This window comes from Strix uralensis, chromosome Z (genome assembly GCF_047716275.1).
Source record: "Strix uralensis isolate ZFMK-TIS-50842 chromosome Z, bStrUra1, whole genome shotgun sequence".
Taxonomy (NCBI): domain Eukaryota; kingdom Metazoa; phylum Chordata; class Aves; order Strigiformes; family Strigidae; genus Strix; species Strix uralensis.
The window spans coordinates 23,450,829-23,469,964 of NC_134012.1; the positions used below are offsets into that span (position 1 = coordinate 23,450,829).

Consider the following 19,136-nt stretch of genomic DNA (forward strand, 5'->3'; position numbering starts at 1 on the left):
ACAAAACGCATGTAATTATCAGAAACTGGTTGTAGTGAACATTTATGTTAAAGTGACCTAGGGATCAATACAGGAAAGAGACCTGCTCAACAGTTAACCATCTTGACTTTACAGCATGCTATGGTGTTGGAATTCTGAAATTTAAACATAACTATCATAGTCAGAATTTAGGAGTATCACCATAATAATCGCCAGGTTTGTCTGTTTCCTGGATAAAAGTCCTTCTACTAATGTCTTCTGAACTTTTTCCAACCAGACTTCAGCTTGCTTGTATTCACCTACGCACAAATATTCTTGTATTTTGCATACACTGATTCAGCTAGTTATTTGAAAAAGTTTTAAGTAGTTTTTGTCAGATGAAAAGACTAAGGATGACATGTTTCAGCTCCAAGCAGAAACCATCTAGGTAGCACAGATAAAGGTGATTAGTAGACAAAGAGGCATATATTCCCTGTACAGACAGTATTCACAGGGAACTAGAGCAGTAAGTGAATCACTGGAGCTTGGAACTTCATCCTTGTGTATGGGAAAATTGAGAGCTCACCTCACACTGCTTCAGAAACTAAACATATGACTTCCATAGCAACAAACATTATCTGAATCACTGAATCATTCAGGTTGGAAGTGACCTAGGGAGGTCTCTGGTCCAATCTCTTGCTTAAAGGAGGGTCAGACATGAGATCAGACCATATTGTCTTGAAAATCTCCAAGGGTGGAGACTACACAACCTCTCCACAACCTGCTCTGCTGCTTGGCTGTCCTCAGGGGGAAAAAGTTGTTCCTAATAACCATCAGGAATTGCTGTTTCAGTTTATGTCCTTTGTTTCTTGTCCTCCTGCTGTGCACTGCTGTGAAGAGCCCAGCTCCATTTCTTCCATCCTCTCCCCGTGGGGTACTGGGGCATGCAGTTAAGTGCCCTTGAAGCCATGTCTGCTCCAGGCTGGAAAAGCCTCAGCCCTGTGGCTTCTGCTTGCAGGGCAAGTGCTCCAGTCACCCACCATCTCAGTGCCCTCCTCTGAACTTTCTCCAGTTTGTCAGTGTCTCGTAATAAGGGACCCACAGTCGGACACAGTATTTCTGATAAGGTCTAATGAGTACCAAGTAGAAGGTGATAAACCCTGCCCTCCAGCTGCTGCCTGTGCTGCTTGCTGTTTAGGGAGCCCGGATACCATTGGTATTTCTTGCTGCAGGGATGCAGCAGGCCTATGCTCGGCTTGTTGCCCACCAAGACAATAGGTTTAATGAGTGGAAGGTCGTTCGTACCTGCACAGAGCTAGAATGTCCCCAGGTCTCCAAGTTTTGATGGTGTTGGTGTAAGCATCCTTGACAGGCTTCCTTTAGAAAAGGGTCTGAGTTGGAAACAGCTGGGTGAGGATGCTTAAGGGAAAAGATGGGAAGAGCTCTTGGAAAGTCATAAGCCTTTGAGATGCAGACTTTCACAAAATGGAAGGGAACTGGTTCCTAAGCAGTGTGGCAGATATGCAGACCTGCCTGCTGCTTTATCACAGTGCTTTCCACTTAAGATAGTCTAGAAGAAAGCTGTGGTGTATGTATTTATGCTAATTTGTATTGTTTCCTTTCCTTGATAGATAAATAGGTTGTTGTTTTTTAATGAAGAAGGCATATTTCACAGCCTCTTTTTCACTGGGGCCTGGGACTTGGTTGGGGCTCTTGACTGTTACCGGTGTTCAAACATGACATAGCATTAAGTAGTTATTTATAGTAAAGATTAATTTTTTCATGTTTTTTTCCTGTGATACATCACATTTCTTTTTGTAATGAAAGTCCACAGTGTTGCAGTCCCGTGTTTGTCCTGCTGCGTGGCACCTAGCGTTGACACCTGTGAAACTTGCTAGCTTAGATTTAAGTAGCAGTGCTGCCCTTTTTCATTTCAATGTGCTGTCCTCCCCTGGGAAAAGTTAAAACAGGAGCAAAAATGTTTACAGCATCCGAGTCCTGTTTGGTCACATATCTGTATGCATATCTTTATATATCTACATATAGCTGGAAGGGATTATGACAGTCTCACAGTGATCCAGCTCTCTTCCCCCAGCAACATGTTACTCTATTACGTCTAATTAGTGCTGAGCAGATTATTCACAAAGAGTAATTTATCAGACAAATGTAGCTGCTTTATCTGCTCAGGGAATATTTTAAACCAGACTATGATTTTTCTCCTATTTATTCAACAGTCATCAACACATTTTTCGCACTGTTAACTGTCGATAGATCACTGAAATTTTGTAATCGACACATGCTGTTAGACGAATTCACATGGATCATTTCTATAGGACACGATATAATCACAGCAAATTGTGAGAGCCTGAAAAAATACAAAAATTCTTTCCACGCAAGGTCAGCGTAAAACTTTTCAGTGCATCTTCTTTAAAATCCGTTTTTTCAAATAGAAAAAGAATTCTCTGCCATGGATTCCAACCAGCTTCAGTACGAAACATTATTCTGCAAAACTGTGAAGCCTCTCAAGTGCACTGAAAGCAAACACAAAACGGCCGCTGAAAGCCTCTGTCTGTAGTGTGCTGGCCCGGTGCACCAGAGATCACTCTGCCTGTCTCCTGGTAGCCTACGCCCAGCCCACTGGAAATACGAGGTCCCCGAGGAAGAGTCTTGTCCCTAAGCCCGGCTTGGTGGGTCGGTCTTGCTGCTGGGCCTGGAGGAGGGGCCTCCCGCGCCCAACTGCCATTTTAGCCACCCTCGTGCCCATACCGCGACCGACACGGGCTCTCGTCCTGCACGGAGACCCGCAGTGTTCGCCGAGTTTCCCTTCAAGCGCGTGGAGAGTTTGAAGCCGGCGAGCTGAGCCCGCGAAAGCCGAGCAGCCGGTTCGCTGTTGGCAACCGCTGTTGGCATCGGCGCCAGCGCTGGGGGCGGGGAGCACCCGCGGGGCCGCCCGGAGGCAGGGCCGCGCCTGACGGGGCTCCACGGGACCCCGCCGGGCCCGCCCGACCGGGCGGCGGCTGGCACCGCCCGCCCCGCCGGGGGCGCGGCCTCCGCCCGCCGCAGCCCCGCCCGCCGCCGCGCCGGGGCAGCCCCGCGCCTTCCGCTGTCGGCCCGGGGCAGGGGGCGGGGGCCGGGCGGCTCGGCGGCCGCCGCCGCGCGGGGCGGGGCGGGCAGGTGGCGCGGAGGGCGCTTTGTAAAGGGGCGGGCGGCGGCGGCGCGGGCAGGCGCTGCTCTCGCTCCTCCTCCTCCGCCTCCGCCTCCTCGTAGCGCGGTGGCGGCGGGCAGGCTCCGGCCGCGGCCCCGCAGCTCCCCGCCGAGGCGACGCGGCCTCCGCTCCCTCCTTCCTTCGGTCGCGGCCCGGCCCCGGCGCGATGTCGGGCGGCGCGGCGGGCGCCCCCAAGTCTCTCCCGTCCTCCGGGCCCAAGTCGCTGCGGGAGATGCCGCATCCCCTAGCCACGTCCAGCAGCGAGGAGATGGGGCCGGCGCTCACCCCCAGCCCCGACCTGCTCCTGCCCCGCAGCATCGCCGACAAGGTACGGCCCGGGGAAGGGGGGGCGCGGTGTCTCAGCTTGTGGAGGGTAGCATGGAGAGGAGGGAGAAGGGCTCTGTGTGTGTGCTTCCCCGTCACATCCCCTTCCCCGGCTGCCTCCCTGGCTCCCCGCGGGGAAATGGAGCCCTGTGCGCTGCAGACATCCATTGCAAGAGCCCGGGGCTGCCCGAGGGGGAGAAGGCGCCCGGTGTGGGGGCTGCAGGCATCGTGTCGCTCTCTGCGAGGGATAGCTGGGACTCGGATGCTCCCACTCAGCGGAGTGGGTGCGAGAGGCAAGATTTTACTGATCCTATCTTCCTGGGGCTCATACCCTGTACGGGTGGGTCTGAATGTTTCAGGAATTGCTGCAACTCCCTCGCTGTCTCCTTCCTGTAGCCCTCATGGGGAAGACTTGGAACTGCCGTTGTTTCCTTGCCGCCGAGCTTGCCATCAACTTGTCTGTGATTGTCCTCTCCAGAGCTGAGCTCCTGCTTGCTTCTTCACAGCGGTGTAATATGGAAAGGATGCTGTTGCAGGAGTATCTGTGCCGGCTTTCCTTTCCCTAGCTCTGTCATGTGTCCGCGGGACACTAGCGGGCTTTGTAAAGTAGCGTTGCTCGTGTGTGGGCCTTGGATGTGATAACTCTTGAATGTGAAAGCAGAAGTGGCAGCACAGCACTCCTGATACATTAACTACTCCTGCAAGGACTTGGCATCTCTGTGGGCAGACTTCCTGAAATGCTTTAAGGTAGAATTTCCTGGGACCAAGGGTTGCAAGGGCTGAGATTGGTTTGAAACTTCATAATAAGCAGTTCTGGGCCAGCTGGTGTGTGTACAAGGTGTTACAGAGCTGCTGGTGGCAAGAGGTGCTTCCTGTGGCTGTTGTCCTGGGGAGTGTGGAGCTGCTTGTGGGCAGGCTGGATCTGCTAGCCTCCAGAGGCCTTGGGGCTGCCAGCAGTATCTGCTCTGCTACACTCCCATGCTCTGGGGGAATGAGTCAAGACCTCTTCCATGTATCACCTTCTGCTGCCCTGTAACTGAGCTGTACCGACTCAGCACTTGTTCCTGCCGATGTAAGGAGTCTTCTCCTTGAATATTTGCCCACTGTTGCTCAAGTGAGAAGCCAGGCTTACCTTCTTCCCTCTGGGAACATATACCTTCACCTGAGAAGCGTGTCAAAGAGTTGATGTCCCTCTGAGAGAAGGGGGTATGTGAGTAAGGTGGGAGTAAGAATCGTGGAGGTTTTTGTCTACAGTTGGTTGGATTTACTCGTGTAACTAGGTTGCTGTCTGACCAGCTTGTAGCAATAGGAGTTGGCAGCTGCCTTCATAGGTCTTCTCGCAGCTCAGGAGTGCAGTGGGGGTACTGTATTCTGTTAGCACTGTCCATCCGCACTGCTGTGTAGCTGGTGAGCAGCTCTGTTCTGAGGAGTGGCTCACACCCTATAACTTCTTTCCTCAGCTGTATTAAAGAGCTTTATTGTAAGCAAGCTGCTCTCTGCTTTACTGCTTTGAGGTGTCTGAAAAGTGTATCAGCATCCCTGATAACCTAGAAGCAGAAATACCTCTCTAGCCTCAGGCTGTGGTCAGTTAACTTCTTGTCAGTAGGAAGGATCTTGCCCAGTTTTTCCTCCAGCAACACAGGTGAAGTCCATCTTCTAGTACCTGTAGTACTGTCCTGTTGTAGGCATTTGGCAGCACAGATGTACTGTAAAGGGGAGAGCAAAAAGGGGCTGAGGTAAGTGATTTTTAGACTCGAGAGCAGTTCTGTGGTTGACCTGGAAGTGACACTAGGGTAATGAGCCTTGCAGAACAAAAGGATTTCCAGTAGGAAGAGGGCATCATTCTTTTTTCCCTCTAGCTGAATTAGCAGAAAAAGCCAAATGTCTGATCCTTCTGATGGAAGGAGTCCAACAGCTCTGTTGTGTGAGAGATGTCCCTTCTTCCTCTTAATACCTGATCCACTGGCAAGAAAAAAATGAGTTAACTTCTTTCCCACCTCAAGAAAAACTTCAGCAAACAAACAGGTGTTCATAAGTTTAAGGCAGTAGTAAACTCTGTTTGCGCTGTGTGTTGAGTAGTCTAGACAGTGAGTATGGTAAGTGGAGGTAAATAGGTAAAACTGCCTTCTAGGTGATTAGTATGTCTTTTGGTCTTCTGGTGGTCATTAATCTCTTGAGAGGCTGGCTCACTAGTCAACTAACAATGTGTGGATAGCTTTAGTAGTTGGGTAACAGAGGGAGGTCAGTATTCAAGTCTGACTCAGATTTAAAGCTCAGCAGCTGTTCTTTATTGATTCTTGAATAGGAGCTGTGCTTGTCTGCTCTCTTGGTCTTTCTGGTCAGTCTGGTGGAGATTGGCACTGCAGGAGAAGTTTGGGTTGAAGTCTTATGCTTCAAAGTGGCTCTGAGTCAGTAAGCTTATGTAAAGACCACTGTCCATACCCAGGCGGGTACTAGGACATCCCTCTGGCAGAGGGATAGTGGCAATGGCTGACACATTGACATGAACTGGATTTTCTGGGTGGTTCTTACCTGCTCTGAGCAGATACTTCCTAAACGCTGTTGCAGGACAAAAGTACCTAAGGCTGACATCCTCTGAGGGGAGAAGATGCAGAAAAGTAAGGAAGTTGTCTGCCTGTAAATCAGTGCTTCAGTTTCCACTGCCACAGATGTGCAGCCTGAAGTGGCTGAACTTCAGCCATCACTGCTTTGTATTCTTTAAAGCATGCTTTCCTTGCTTTTTTGGAGATGCTGAGTAAGAACCCTACTTTTTCCTGAGTCACAGGATCCTGGAGGACAGGAACACTGCCTGCCCATGTCCTGTTGGTTTTTGATTCAAATGTGGGAATAATCTAGTAGCTTAGACCCTGTCTAACTTTGAAGTCTCATAAACCTTTGGTTGCTGTTTAAGAACAGTGGCTAGTGCTACTAGAGCAGTAGTAGATCATGGAAAAGGGAAGGAAAGCCTGTGCTGTTTACTGTGGCTTTCTTGGTTGTGAGGCCCCCGAAGTAGACTAGTCTCAGGTTTTCTGAATCTTATGAAGAGGGCTGCAGAGCTTTGATTGTCTGAAATAGCTTCTTCATCCTGACTTGCAGGAGAGAGCTGTTCTAGGAGCCAGGAAACCTTGACATCTGAGTAGCATCTAACCTCTTAAATGAAATGGCCATTTCTGGTTAAGTACTTGGCTTTCACAGGGATTTTGCAGCAAACATGAAACACTTGTGTTTGTAGATTCTTGCCTCTGAAGCATTTCTGTATTGGCCAGATCTTTCTGTAATGATATTATTGTTCCTCTTGTGTCTAATTGCGTAAAATGTTGTTTGTCCTGATACCTGACCACCATCAGCTTTTTTGAGCTTATTCTCCCTTTACACTTGCTAGCTGCCAAATAAGGAGACAGCTAAAGCTGAACCTAAGCGGTACTGGCCCCCTCTTTTTTTTTTTTTACCTCAGGTGAGAGGGAAACAATCCCTCAGGGTGCATGGCAGTGTCCAGTGCAGGGTTAGCTGTAAATCTGAGTTCTTGCTCTCTTATGGAGCTTCTGGAAGGTGTGCAAGGTAATTGAGATCTGCTTTTTAGAGCAGATTCTCTGCAGAGGAAGGTAAGACAAATGGGGAAGTGTCAGTGTGGATTTCTCTCCTTTTTTTTCCTTTAAAAAAAAAAAAGGAAGTTCTGCTTGCATGTGACTACTTGACTCCAGTTCACTAGTTTGTCACTTTAGATAGTGAATCTGCTCTGTGTGCTAGGACAACCACTTTGCCACTGGGGAGAAAAGGCACTATTAATGGGTTACTGGGTTTGGAGCAGAGGTGAGAAGCAGACAGTAGTTTGCTGTGTGACTGTACCCAAATGGTTGTAAAAGTATAATATTCAAGATACAGCCCCACTGAGGCTGTGCGGATTTAGTAGCATGCTGCTAAGTGTTGGAAGTGACAGGCTGTGCAGAATTAGAAAGAAAGTGTTTGGTATGGCTTGCTCCGAACTGTGCTCTACCTGTGGTCCTTGTAGTCCCTCTAGACTTGTGTTGTGAGAATATCTTTCTAACAGGGTGATATTGGCTGTTCTTGGTATGGTCTGCCTTGAGACTGGCAGCTACCTGATAAGGTCCTAACTCCCAGTAAAAGTGGTTTCTTGCTTATCACTCCCAAAGCTTTCATATCCCACCTGTCTTAAGTCTCAAACTCCCTTGTCCTCTTTCAGACATCTGTAATAACCTGAGTTACCTGTAACCTGTTCAGCTTTTCTTTAAATATGTGCATGCCTTGTATTTGGCTCTAAGACTATACAGCTGAAGTGAGCTTCAAGGCTGTCTTACAGATAGTGTGTATCAAGCAGAGCTGATGTGGAATACCAGGCTTGCAGTGAACGCATAGCTTGAATTTGCTAATTCAAGGAGATGGATGTTAAAACTCCTACTGCAAGCTTCTGGTTACTAACTGAAAACTATTGCTTGGATGTGACCCCTTGCTCATCTGCTTCCAAGCTACCACCTTAGTGAATCACTAGGCCTGTATTAGCACCTGATCAAGTATAAATACTTGGTGTGTTTGCTAGAGTACTGTTACTTAGCACTCATTCTGGATGGAAGCCTGGCAGCTCTTCAATAAAAAATATACTGAGAGTCTGGAGCTCTACTTCCAGCCTCTTGGTTGCTAGTTTATAATTATTGCTCTTAACTTTATCCACCCACAGATGAAACCAGTTTGCAGTATAATCTGAAATCTTAAAATAGATCTGCCTGAGCTTCTACAAACCTCTTCCTTCTCTGACTAAATGAGAACTGTTAGACCAGCATCATGTACTGTTGTTAAAGCAATCTGGAGGTAAATCCTCAGTCTTGGGAGAGACTGAGGACTACAGAAAGTCAGGAACTGAAGTTGGTGAACTTGTGAAACAGTGTCAGTATGGATGAGTGATCTCAGTTCCAATCTACAGGAACACAAAACTGATAGTTGCGAAAGTTGAGGCTGGAAGGCACGTCTGTATATCTTGTATTCCAAGCCCTCAGCTTAGAGCAAGATTAGCTAGAGCAGGCTGCCCAGGATGCTGTGAAGTTGTTTTTTGAATATCTCGCTGGGCAACTTGCTCCTGCATCTAGTCACCTGCAAAGTAAAACTTCTTTCTCAGGTTTAAGTGAAACTTCCAATATTTCAGTTTGTGCCCGTTGTCTCTTGTTTTGTTGTTGGACCCACTGAAAGGACTCTGTCACCACCTTCTGTATGCCTGACCATCAGGTATTTATCCATATTGGTAAGATCCACTGCATGTTTCCCTCTCTAGACTGTTGGCCTTCTTTCCCATGAGGCATATTGTTGGCTCACAGTCAACTTTTCCGTTAGGATCTGTGTATGGTGTGGGGTTTTTTGTGGGTGTGGGTTTTTTTTCCTCCTTCTGTCAAGCTGCTTTTCAACCAGTCAGCCCCCAGTACATACTGCTACATGGGGTTATTCCTGCCAGGTGCAGGACTTTGCATTTCCTCATGCTGAATTTCAGGAGGTACCTGTCAGCCTGTTTTTCCAGCCTGTTGAAGTCCCTCTGAATGACAGCACAACCATCTGGTGTATCGAGCACTCTACTCAGTTCTGCATCCTCAGCACACTTGCTGAGGATATACCCTGTCCCATCATTTAGGTCACTGATGAAGGTGTTAAACAGTAGTGGCCGTATTACTGCCTGCTCATGTATCCCACTAGTGACTGCCCTCCAGCTGAAATTTGTGGGATCACCCTTTAAGCCCAGCGGTTCAGCTAGTTTTCAGCCCACATTGCTGTATATCTGCCTAGCTTGTACTTATCAGCTTGTCTAGGAGGATGTTATGGGAGACAGTTTTGAGAGAAACTCTTAAAAGTTGAGATGAACCAGATTAAAACTCTCCTGTTGAACACCAGGCCAGTCATATCTTTATAGCAGCTGTTGGGTTGGTTAAGCATGACTTCCCTTAAGTCCATGCTGACTTCTCATGAAGGACACAGTGATGTGCTTGCAAATGGTTTCCAATATTTGCTCAATCACCTTTACAGGGATTGAGATGAGGCTGACTGGCCTGTAGTTCCCTGCATCTGCTGCCTCAAAGACGGGAGTGACACTTGGTTTCTTCCAGTCCTCAGGAACCTCCTCTCATCACTGTAATAAGGATAAAATAATTGAAAGTGGCATTAGAGTGGCATCATTCAGCACCTGTGAGTCCATCTCATCATGGGTTTATGTCTGTCCAGTTTGTTGAAATGCTGCCTAACCTGGTCCTCTCCCACTGATGGTGAATTTACCTTGTTCCAGACTTTTCCACTGGACTTAGGGGCCTGGGATTCCTGAAGGCTGGTCATCTCAATGAATACTGAGGCAAAGAAAGCACCAAGTACCTCCGCCTTATCTGTGTCCTTTGTCATCAGATCCTCTACCCCATCAGGACTGCGTTTTCTATGTTTTTTGTTTTGCTGCTGATGTACCTGTAGAAGCTTTTCTTGTTGCTGTTCTCAAATCCTTTGCCAGATTTGGCTTTGTCCCATTAAACCCATCCCTGCATGCTCAGACAGTGTCTCTGTATTCCTTCTGTGTCAACTGTGGCTGCTTTTTCTTATGCTTCCTAATTATGTTTGAGTTTTGTCAGGATCTCCATGTTCATGCATGCAGGTCTCCAGCCACCTTTGCTTGATTTCCTGATCATTGGGATGGACCAGTTTTGGGGCTGGAGAGGTGCTCCTTGAAAATCAACCATTTCTCCTGCATGCCTCTCCAGGGCCATGTCCTGGCAGATTCCTGAAGAGGCCAAAGTCTGCTCCCTGATAGTCTGGGGTTGTGATCTTTGTTTTCCTCTCTCCTCTTGGGATCCCAAACTCTTAACAGCTCACGGCCACTGTGGCCGAGGCAGCCCCCTACTTTCATATCCCTGACCAATTCTTCCTTCTTAGTAAGACTAAAGTTCAGCAAAGCATCTCCCCCTGTCAGCTTATCAGTCACCTGTGTCAGGCAGTTGTCATCAATGCACTTCAGCAACCTTCTAGATTGATGTCATCTCTGCTGTGTTGTCCCTCTAGTGAATATTGTTTTGATTTGTTACCTATAAGGACCTGTGAACGTTAGGCTTCTTCCAGTAAATCCCTGTCCTTGTCTGCAGAAGTAGTGCTTGAAGGACACAAGAATGTTGTTTTCCACCTAGGATGGTAGGATTGCTAGTTTGGTTGAATGATCTCCTGACTTTTCATAATTCACCTATTTATTGAAGCTGCTCTCCTGGTTTTTGGGAAATCCTGTGGTTCTCTTCCTCCAGTCACTGCACTGAATGGGGAGGTTACCTTGCAGTTAAATCACTGAACCATAGTTCTTAGGCCAGGAAGCTTTTAGGTACAAGCAGTTGTCCGCCACACACTTCACGGGTGGACCATCAGCTCTCAAAGAATAAGCTTAATCATCATCTTGTTTAAAGGAACTGCTGTCTTTTCTCCTGTTGAACTGTGTGCATGTATGTACATCAGGCAGCTCTTTTCTAGTCTCCTAGTTAAAAGAACTGTCTTAAACCTAGCATGGCTTTCAGCTTGCCGTTAGTGCTCTACCCACAGCCAAGCTGCTGTATGAATTCAGTTTCCCATCTTTCATAATGGTGGTAACTAGAACTGCTTCCTCTAGCTATTTTATCTCTCAAACTCGTGGTATCACTTGGATAGGTTAATACTATGGTATCTTACTGAAAGGATAGAGTGCTTGTCTCCTTTTTGCTAGTAGGCACCCTGGGGTTTGGTGTGGAAGCATGTACAACAATGCACTGGTGTGCTTGCTTACAGTTGCCTTCACTTACAGAAATAGGATTTTATCGATAAGGGTGATTAATGGTATCTTACAATGTAGGTGCTCTAGTACTGTTGTAAAATGGTCCTTGGTGGTCTCTTTATGATCAACAACTTCCCAGTACAGCGAGTTTCTCTGGGATTGGCAATTTAATCTCTTCTGAACGAGATGAAGGACAGCTAACACTCTTAACTTGGGACAAACACTTGCATCAGCATAACTGTCTGTCTTAGTACTACTGCTTTTTTAATCTTTCCGTCTGGTAAAACTCAACATAGCTTTTACTGTATAACAGTATTATTACTTTATGGTTCTTATTTCAACTTAATGGAGGGAGGAGTATACTTTGAGGTTGAATTTGGTGTTGCGCAGCTTTCATAATCTTTTCAACAGGATTGCTTCATGCTTAATGACACAGAGTATTGAAAACAAATATTCAAAACGTATGTAGAGGAACTTGGTTCTTCAGCTGGGTTTCAGAAGGGTGAGTCTTGGCAATAACTTGCAAGCCACGGTGGAAAAAGTTATGCTTGGTGGTCGGAAAGAATCCTCTGGGCTGCCTGTGCTGGAATGCCTCAAACCTACCCGAGCTGCTGGATGCTCTCTGAGCTGCTTCATGGGGAGAAGGGGATAACTGGATTGGTTAAGCAGCTCTCTTTTTACAGCTGTGTGGGCACATCATTCTTCTATTGGTGCCTCAGGGGTTTGTGATAAGCCTCGGGCAGCATGTCCCTGTGATTAACAATGGGAGGGACAGAGGATAAAGACTGAGGCTTTCTGGTTGACAGGCTGTGATCTGGGAGACATCAATTCCTAGATTAACCTGCAAACTACTGTTCTCATGTCTTCTAGCATTGTGGAGTACTCTTGTGGTATCTCAAACAGATCGTCTGGCTGTCACACTAGCCAGTCTTTTCCTTATCTGAGTGGAGAGGCTGGTTTCTGTAAAGTAGGTCAGGAGACAAGACGGGAGCTCGTAATGGTGCAGTGAGACTTAGCACTGCTGTGTGAAAATCTACTTGCAACACCTAAGCTGCATCTTTGAGATTGTAACTTGCATGTACTGCTAGTCTGCAGAAGACAATAGACCTGTTAAAAACAACTTTTGCTCTTCTGTATTTCTCAGAAGTAACTTCACTGAGGCTTGTTCTCTGCTGACCTTGAGCAAGATCTTAAATGCTGAGCTGTACTGACTTTTTAAGCTGTGGCTGACTTGACTGCCCAAGCCCAGGTTGCAGTGCAGCTGAGACTCGAAGCTCTTGTGGATGGGGAAAACTACTCCCATGACTAGGATGAAGTGAGGCAGAAAGCTCCAGACTCCATCTTGGAGGTGGTGACAACTGCAGCCCTGAGGTAAAAGCTGAGTGAACTTACTAAGAGTAAGTTATTGAAAAACTGTGGGGAACCTGTGTCTTTTCCAGCTATTAAGGGCAGTAGCTGACAGCAAGTTAGCTACTAGCAGTACTATAGTGACGAACCGAAGATAGAAAAATCCAGTGAGCTGCACTGTTTTAATGAGTTAGCATTCCCAATGCCACTCCAGCTAAAGTGATTTATTGACAAATGAATTTATGGGACATGTTTTATTTTCTAAATTGAGAGAGGGGCAGAAAGAGGTGTTGTCTTCAGCTGTAGGCAGTGTTATAATGTCAAAACTTGATTCTCAACCAGATACTTCACAGAAATCATGAAATATCAGTCTGAATAACCATGTAGGTGACATGGGCTAGTGGAACTAGCTGAAATTGTGCTGCAAATAAAGGCAATAATCCAAAATTCATACAACAGGCAAGGAAAGAGCTCAATCAACAGCTGTATTTAGAGTGGTCCTCAAAGCATTAATTCCTTTGGAGAATATCACTATTTTACAGCCACGTTCAGAGCTTCTAGACTGCTTCTATGAAGCAATAAGCAGTAGGTGAGAAGTTACTCTGGAAATGAAAGTGGTAGTGCCTCTAATCTCTAAAGATGGGCTTTTGCTGGACTCGGATTTGTGGTTTTATGTGTCGTGGATTGAAGAGAACTATACTAATGTGTGGGCGCAAAGAAATAACAAAAATGTGTAGTGCTTTACACTCCAGGAAAATGAACAAAATGTAAATACCAATGGGCTTTACTTGCTTCTAGACGATACCCTCAAATTAAGGAGTGCAGACCCTACCATGAGGATGACAGCCTCTCTGCCTGTCTTGGAAAATAATAGTTGCAGTGGTCTGCAGTGTTATTAGTGATGGGATGGTTTACAGCACTGAAACACATGCTTTAACCCTGATTCTTAGTCTGTGCTCTAACCTCAAGCTGAATTTAAATCTGAAAAAATAAGCTCTCTTAAACCACCCTAATGCTGCATATCTGATGACAGTAGCTAGTAGCCTCTCAAAGCCAAAATACTAGCAAGGGGTGAAGCTTCTCTCTGTCACATCTACCAGGAAAGCTGTTACTACACCAGTTCAATGTCCTGTCCTCATGGGAAAGTGTTGCCTTATATTGCTTGATTGGAACTTGCTGTAGCCTTCTGAAGGCCCTCTCAGGGTACAAAAAAATCCCTATCTTTAAGTCTGTCTGCATAGTTGGCCTTACTTTTCCAGTGAGCTTGAATGATATGATGTGTTACTTGAGAGGAATATGCTGCAGTGCAGGTGTTGCTCAAGGGCAGAGAAGCCTTGACAGCCCCCTCAGTGCTGCAGATGGTGTTAGCAACATCTGCTTTCAACTAGCTTGGTGGCGAAAGTGCTGACCTGTGGGAATGGTGATAGACTACCCCAGATGATACTTAAACCCATGCTTATCTGGATAGAACTGGCACCTTCGCTGTAGCTTTTTAGATGCTAGTATAACGCAAATTGTAAGTGAAAATCTTGGATACTGCCAAGACAAAGCTGTGTTTTGGATTGTCCCCAAGAAAATTCCTGGAAAACTTTAATCAATACTGTTTAGTGCCAGTGATCAGCTTGGCCTCTTCAGAACTTACACACTGACTTTCAATGTGCTGACTAGCTTGCTCCTGGATCACTATACTTCACTAGAAGCCACACATGCCAAACACCTGTATGTGCCACAGTAGCTATTGTGAGCCTAGGCCATATAAATAAAGGGTGTTTATAGATGAATTAGTCTGCAGATCTCATGCCTTGTTTCTTTCCTCCATCAGTCTGTATAGATAGTTTCTATAGTGTGAGGAAATACTGCATGACTGCTTTTCCTCACTTGCTCCCCTTAAAGCAGGTAGTGAAGTGGTCATACTCTGTGGGTTTTGGTTTTGTGTTATTTTTTTTTTTCTTCCAACACATCACTTTGTTTATTTTACCCCTCTGGGAACAAATGCCTATCTGCTGGAGAGTGTCTTGTTTATCAGCAAACATGATGATGGGCTGTCCCTTAAATTGCACCTCTCAGAGTTCCCCCAAGAGCATGCTATTCCACATCTTCCAAGGTTTGAGAGGAAACTGAGTTCTACCATTTTAATATCTCTGCCTCCTTTACTTGCACAGTGATGTCTCATCAGTCTGACTTGCTCTCATGAAACCTCCAGTGATCTTGTGTGGGGAAATGCTAATGCAACTCATATAAAACAAGGAGAATGAGGGAATCCACATCATAGTGCAATATGAAGGTGTATTCTTGCTTGTTTAAACAAAATGCTAGGATACTACAGTGCTTTCCAGCCCCCTGTCATCTCTTACCTTCCTGTTTCTTCTCTCTGCTTCTCCCCAATCCTTTTCATCTGTTCACATGTTAAAAACATCACTGTTTGCTCTCAAAAACATCTCAGCCAAACTGGCACTTCGGTGTCACTGGATACCTAGATGACTGATGCCGCTAAATCTACTTCCAGAGCATGAACAGGAAAAAACTGCTGCATGGTGTGTCTGCAGAGCTTTAACACAAAGCCATATGTCTCTAGGAGAGAGCAGTTTAGTTTGGACAAGCTTAACAAACTGTTCCATCTGTAATCAGATATAAATCTGGCTTCTTGGGTTGGGAAAGATTCCTAGTCATCTGCTGGATTTGAGTTTTCCTGCTCACGGTCTGAATCCTGGCTGGTGCTTTGCTATTTAGAGGGTCAGAGCTCAGGTTCTGAAAATGAAGCTTTAAACAAAACACTGGGTGTGTTAGGCTTGCTCATTAATAAGGTGCTCTTTAGCATGTTAAAATGGGTTATGATGTTCCTGTGCACACAGCTGCAGAACCCTTCTGGTAGTAATTCAAGTCTTATAACAAACAATATTCTTGAAACAAACTCCTTGCAGATGGACATGGAACTTCACAGAGCTAGAAGAAAGTAACTAGAGACTTGACTCAAAAGGTCTGCATTTTTAAAATGTTTCTGAAGACATGTAGCTTCTGCCATTTGTGAAGATTTTTTGAGCACATCTAGTGCCTATTGCCTTCTACTGAGAACTGCAGAAGGAAGAAGGAACCTTTAGTGCTGCTAAAGGATGCAAATTCAAGTCTGCCCAAATGTTAAACTCTCTTGCTTTCCTTTGGGTCACAAGCACTTCTCTCTTACTTTCTACAGCTTAAACATAACTGAACTAATCTTGCTGGACAGTTGCCAGACTGGCTTGTTGCTTAGGTAGATAGATAAAGCTTTTTGCGAGGGCTGTAGTGCTTCGTAAACGTAGAAGCTAACCTTGAATCTGGGACTGTTTCTTCCGAGAGAACAGTTCATCCTGTGGATGTGTTAAAATACCTCTTTGCATGTAAAATACCTTGCCACAGTAAGGGAGCTATAAGATGTGGCAAGCATCCAGTTACTTGTCGCACATTCCTTCCTGTTTAGAGGATATGGGGAAGTACATGTCAGGTTAGTGAGTTTATAAGACAAAAGTATGCCTTATCCCTTCACATTTTGCCTAATTAATGCCTGCTCCAAATAACAACCCATTTCATCCACCAAATGCCAGGCCCCCAAAGCCTTTTGACCTTTTGTGCACGAAGTAGTACGGTAACATGGTTTATTACTAATATTGGAGAACTTGTCTTAAGTGCTGTAAAACATCTGAGATGCCACTCATGATCCTCATTTTTAGAGTGTAACCTGAACCTCATTTAGCTTTAGTGTGATATTGTACAGTTCCCCTTCCAGGCTAGGAAAAGAGGACACCCTCTTAAGGACTCTGTGAGAAGACAGACATGTAGCCAGACTGTATGAACAGATGGTCTAATGTGGTACTTGACTCCTCCTTATGACACCCCGTTCTACACCCGTGCACAGGAAGGCTGAAACTGAGCTATATTGTAGCTGAGTCCTGGAAGACTTCAGCAACAGAGGTAGGATTTGCAGGAAACATTTCAATGCCCACATTCTTGCTCTGGTTAGCTTAACTGTGATGACTTATGGGAAGACAAACCACAGAGTAAAATAATCCATCCTATAAAACTTGTCTTTTAGCCTCACGAAAGAAGTGGGAATTCCATGACCTGCATGAGAAGCTTGGAAAGTGCTTGTGTCAATCATGTAGTGTCTCTGAGAAGCTTGTTCCTGTGTTTCTCTGTCCAGCCAAAGTGCAAAGAAACACTGTTCAGAGTATGATACCTTTCTAAGCAAGAATGCTCCCATGTCTTGAATGGTACCAAACTACATGCTGTTACAGTCAGCTGCTGCATCTAAAATTCTTCTTTTCTCAGGGACACTGAGGAATCTGTCTCCAGGCAACTCTGACCTACAGAGCAGAAACACTAGTTTAAGTGATGAACCCCAGAAAAAAGTCATCAGACTCATGGCTTGGCAGCATGCTGTACTCTGACACCTATTTAAAATATCCTGAGAGCAAATTGATCCAATCTTTATCCTCGTGGCTTTTTGGTTAGATGGGCAAAATACCAGTGGTACTGCTAGAACTGTAGGGGTGAGACTTGGGCCAGGTGTGGTATGCATGCCACGTTAGAGTTAAGGGATTTCTGCCCATCTGCAGGACCCACAGACTTACTGCATAATACCCTCCAGGGCTAGGAAATAAAAAATCTGGGCTTGTGTCCTCAACATCCAGCACTGTCCCTCCCCTGCTGACACATTTCCAGGTAAGAGAGAGAAGAATTGCTTCTGATTTGAGCTCAGTCTGTATTGGTCTTAAAATAGCCTCAACCTTGCAGTCTGATTCTATGTGATTAGTATAGTGGAAAACACTGACCTCTTCTGAGGGTATAATCTTGTTCCTTGTGCGTACACCCACACACTGTGCTCTCCTTCCCATTATTGGAGAAGGATGTCAGGAGCTGATGTACATGTAACCACTTGCCCTTTCCCAGGAGGGTAGGTTCAGCCTTAGAAGTTGATCCTTACAGTTCTTGTCAAACTACAGCTTAACGCAGTCTTGTTTGTGGATCAGTGTAGAATGAATAGGGTTTTTGGAGTTTTAACTGTGGGCTGTTTGTTTAAAACTTATAGAACAAGACTGCCTTGTTATTCTCCCTTTCCCTACTGTGTCTAGAGTATTCTTCCTTCTCTGCAGTCTGGATCCCCACTTTAGTCACTCTTGCCTTAAAGTAGCTGTCCAAAGACAGGTGCAAGAGGAGGGGACATGCAGTATCTTGTATCTACTGTAGGTATGTGTGGGAAAACAAAGGTGACCTGTAATAAAGTATGATGCTGATGCCTGGCAGAGAATGAAACTGAGCATATATAAAGGGGAAGCAAATGCCTTTGCCTTCGTTCTCTATCTGAAGAAAAGTTTAGGTATTTGTATGCAGCTGGTATTGGATAATAGTGTTGTACAGACTGAGATTTTGCTATACAGATGCTTAGTGAGATGTTCTAATAGGATACTATGCTGTCAGTGACAGATGAACTGATCTAGATGGACTGGAGGACAGAAGGGTGCTTTCTATGCAGAGCTGACCTGTACAGGCCAGTAGCAGAGAACTCTATAAATAAAAAAAAAAAAAAATCTGCTTTCAAAACTTGCTGGGATAAGACAAGTAGTGCTATGAACAGGTCTGTGAAAGCCAAGTTAAATGCTAACTTTTATAGTGTTCTTGAGAATATTCACATCTAAACCATTTTAGTTTTCCAGTCACCAGAAACAATTCTATTATGGCTTATTGCTGTGTACTGAAGGTATAGAAATAAGACTATTCCAGAAACCAGCTGCAATTGTTGTGTGGGATTGTTGTCCCCATGACATGACTATATCTGTGGCTGTGTCTCTCTGGGAAATGGATGGCAAAAAGCAACAGAATGCCTTGAAACAGAAGAAGGGGTACAGCACTCTGTATTGCAGAAGTGAAGCAGTGAGGCTCTAGGAGTAGAACAGTCCTGGCTGTAAGGTTCCGGAGTTAGGTGGGGATATTTGGGGTTAAGTGCACCTCTTGCCTCTAAACAACAACATTTCTAAATGTCTTCTACTGTTGAATGAGAGCAATGTGCTTGCATCATCAGGTGGTTTCAGGCTAACCTGTCCAGAGATGAGTTTATCTGTGCTTGGAAGACCTCGCTGAAGCACCTCTTCCAATTCCTTTATAGGCTACAGCTTAGAGAGCTTTGCTGTCTGAGCTCTAGACTTACTAAGAAAGGATAGATGAAAGCTAACATAGTTTGTAGAAGCTGCAGTATTGACTAGCTGCACTTAACTTACGAGACTGCATGATCTTCATTTGACAATAAGCCAATACCTACAGAATTCTAGACCTTTTTTTAGCCTTCAAGGATTGAATCCTGGATGCTTTCTCTGGTGTGTACCACTCCATTGGGGTAGGCTGCCATCCAGAAGGCCAAATACCAAGCTCCTGAGGTTTCACTTTATGTGGATCCAAGCTGCTCTGTAGATCTAGAATCTTGGAAAATCTCCTGGGAGAATGAAGGAGGGAGAAGATGACATCAGCTGGAAGCTTCCCAACTCATTTTGCATGTCACATGCAGACTTG

The 19,136-nt window shown here is 45.5% G+C and overlaps 1 protein-coding gene across 2 annotated transcripts in view; it reads left to right on the forward strand.

Moving 5' to 3' along the window:
• The first annotated feature begins 3,210 nt into the window (after nt 1-3,210).
• The window catches only part of SNX30 (sorting nexin family member 30), a 64,095-nt gene continuing 48,169 nt past the window's right edge, over nt 3,211-19,136 (forward strand). The window contains exon 1 of one of the 2 annotated variants that reach the window (XM_074855718.1): nt 3,211-3,491. In XM_074855718.1, the coding sequence (XP_074711819.1) occupies nt 3,330-3,491 (162 nt within the window). In that variant the 5' untranslated portion in view covers nt 3,211-3,329. The remainder of the gene's footprint in view (nt 3,492-19,136) is intronic. The other variant, XM_074855719.1, reaches the window with a different exon arrangement.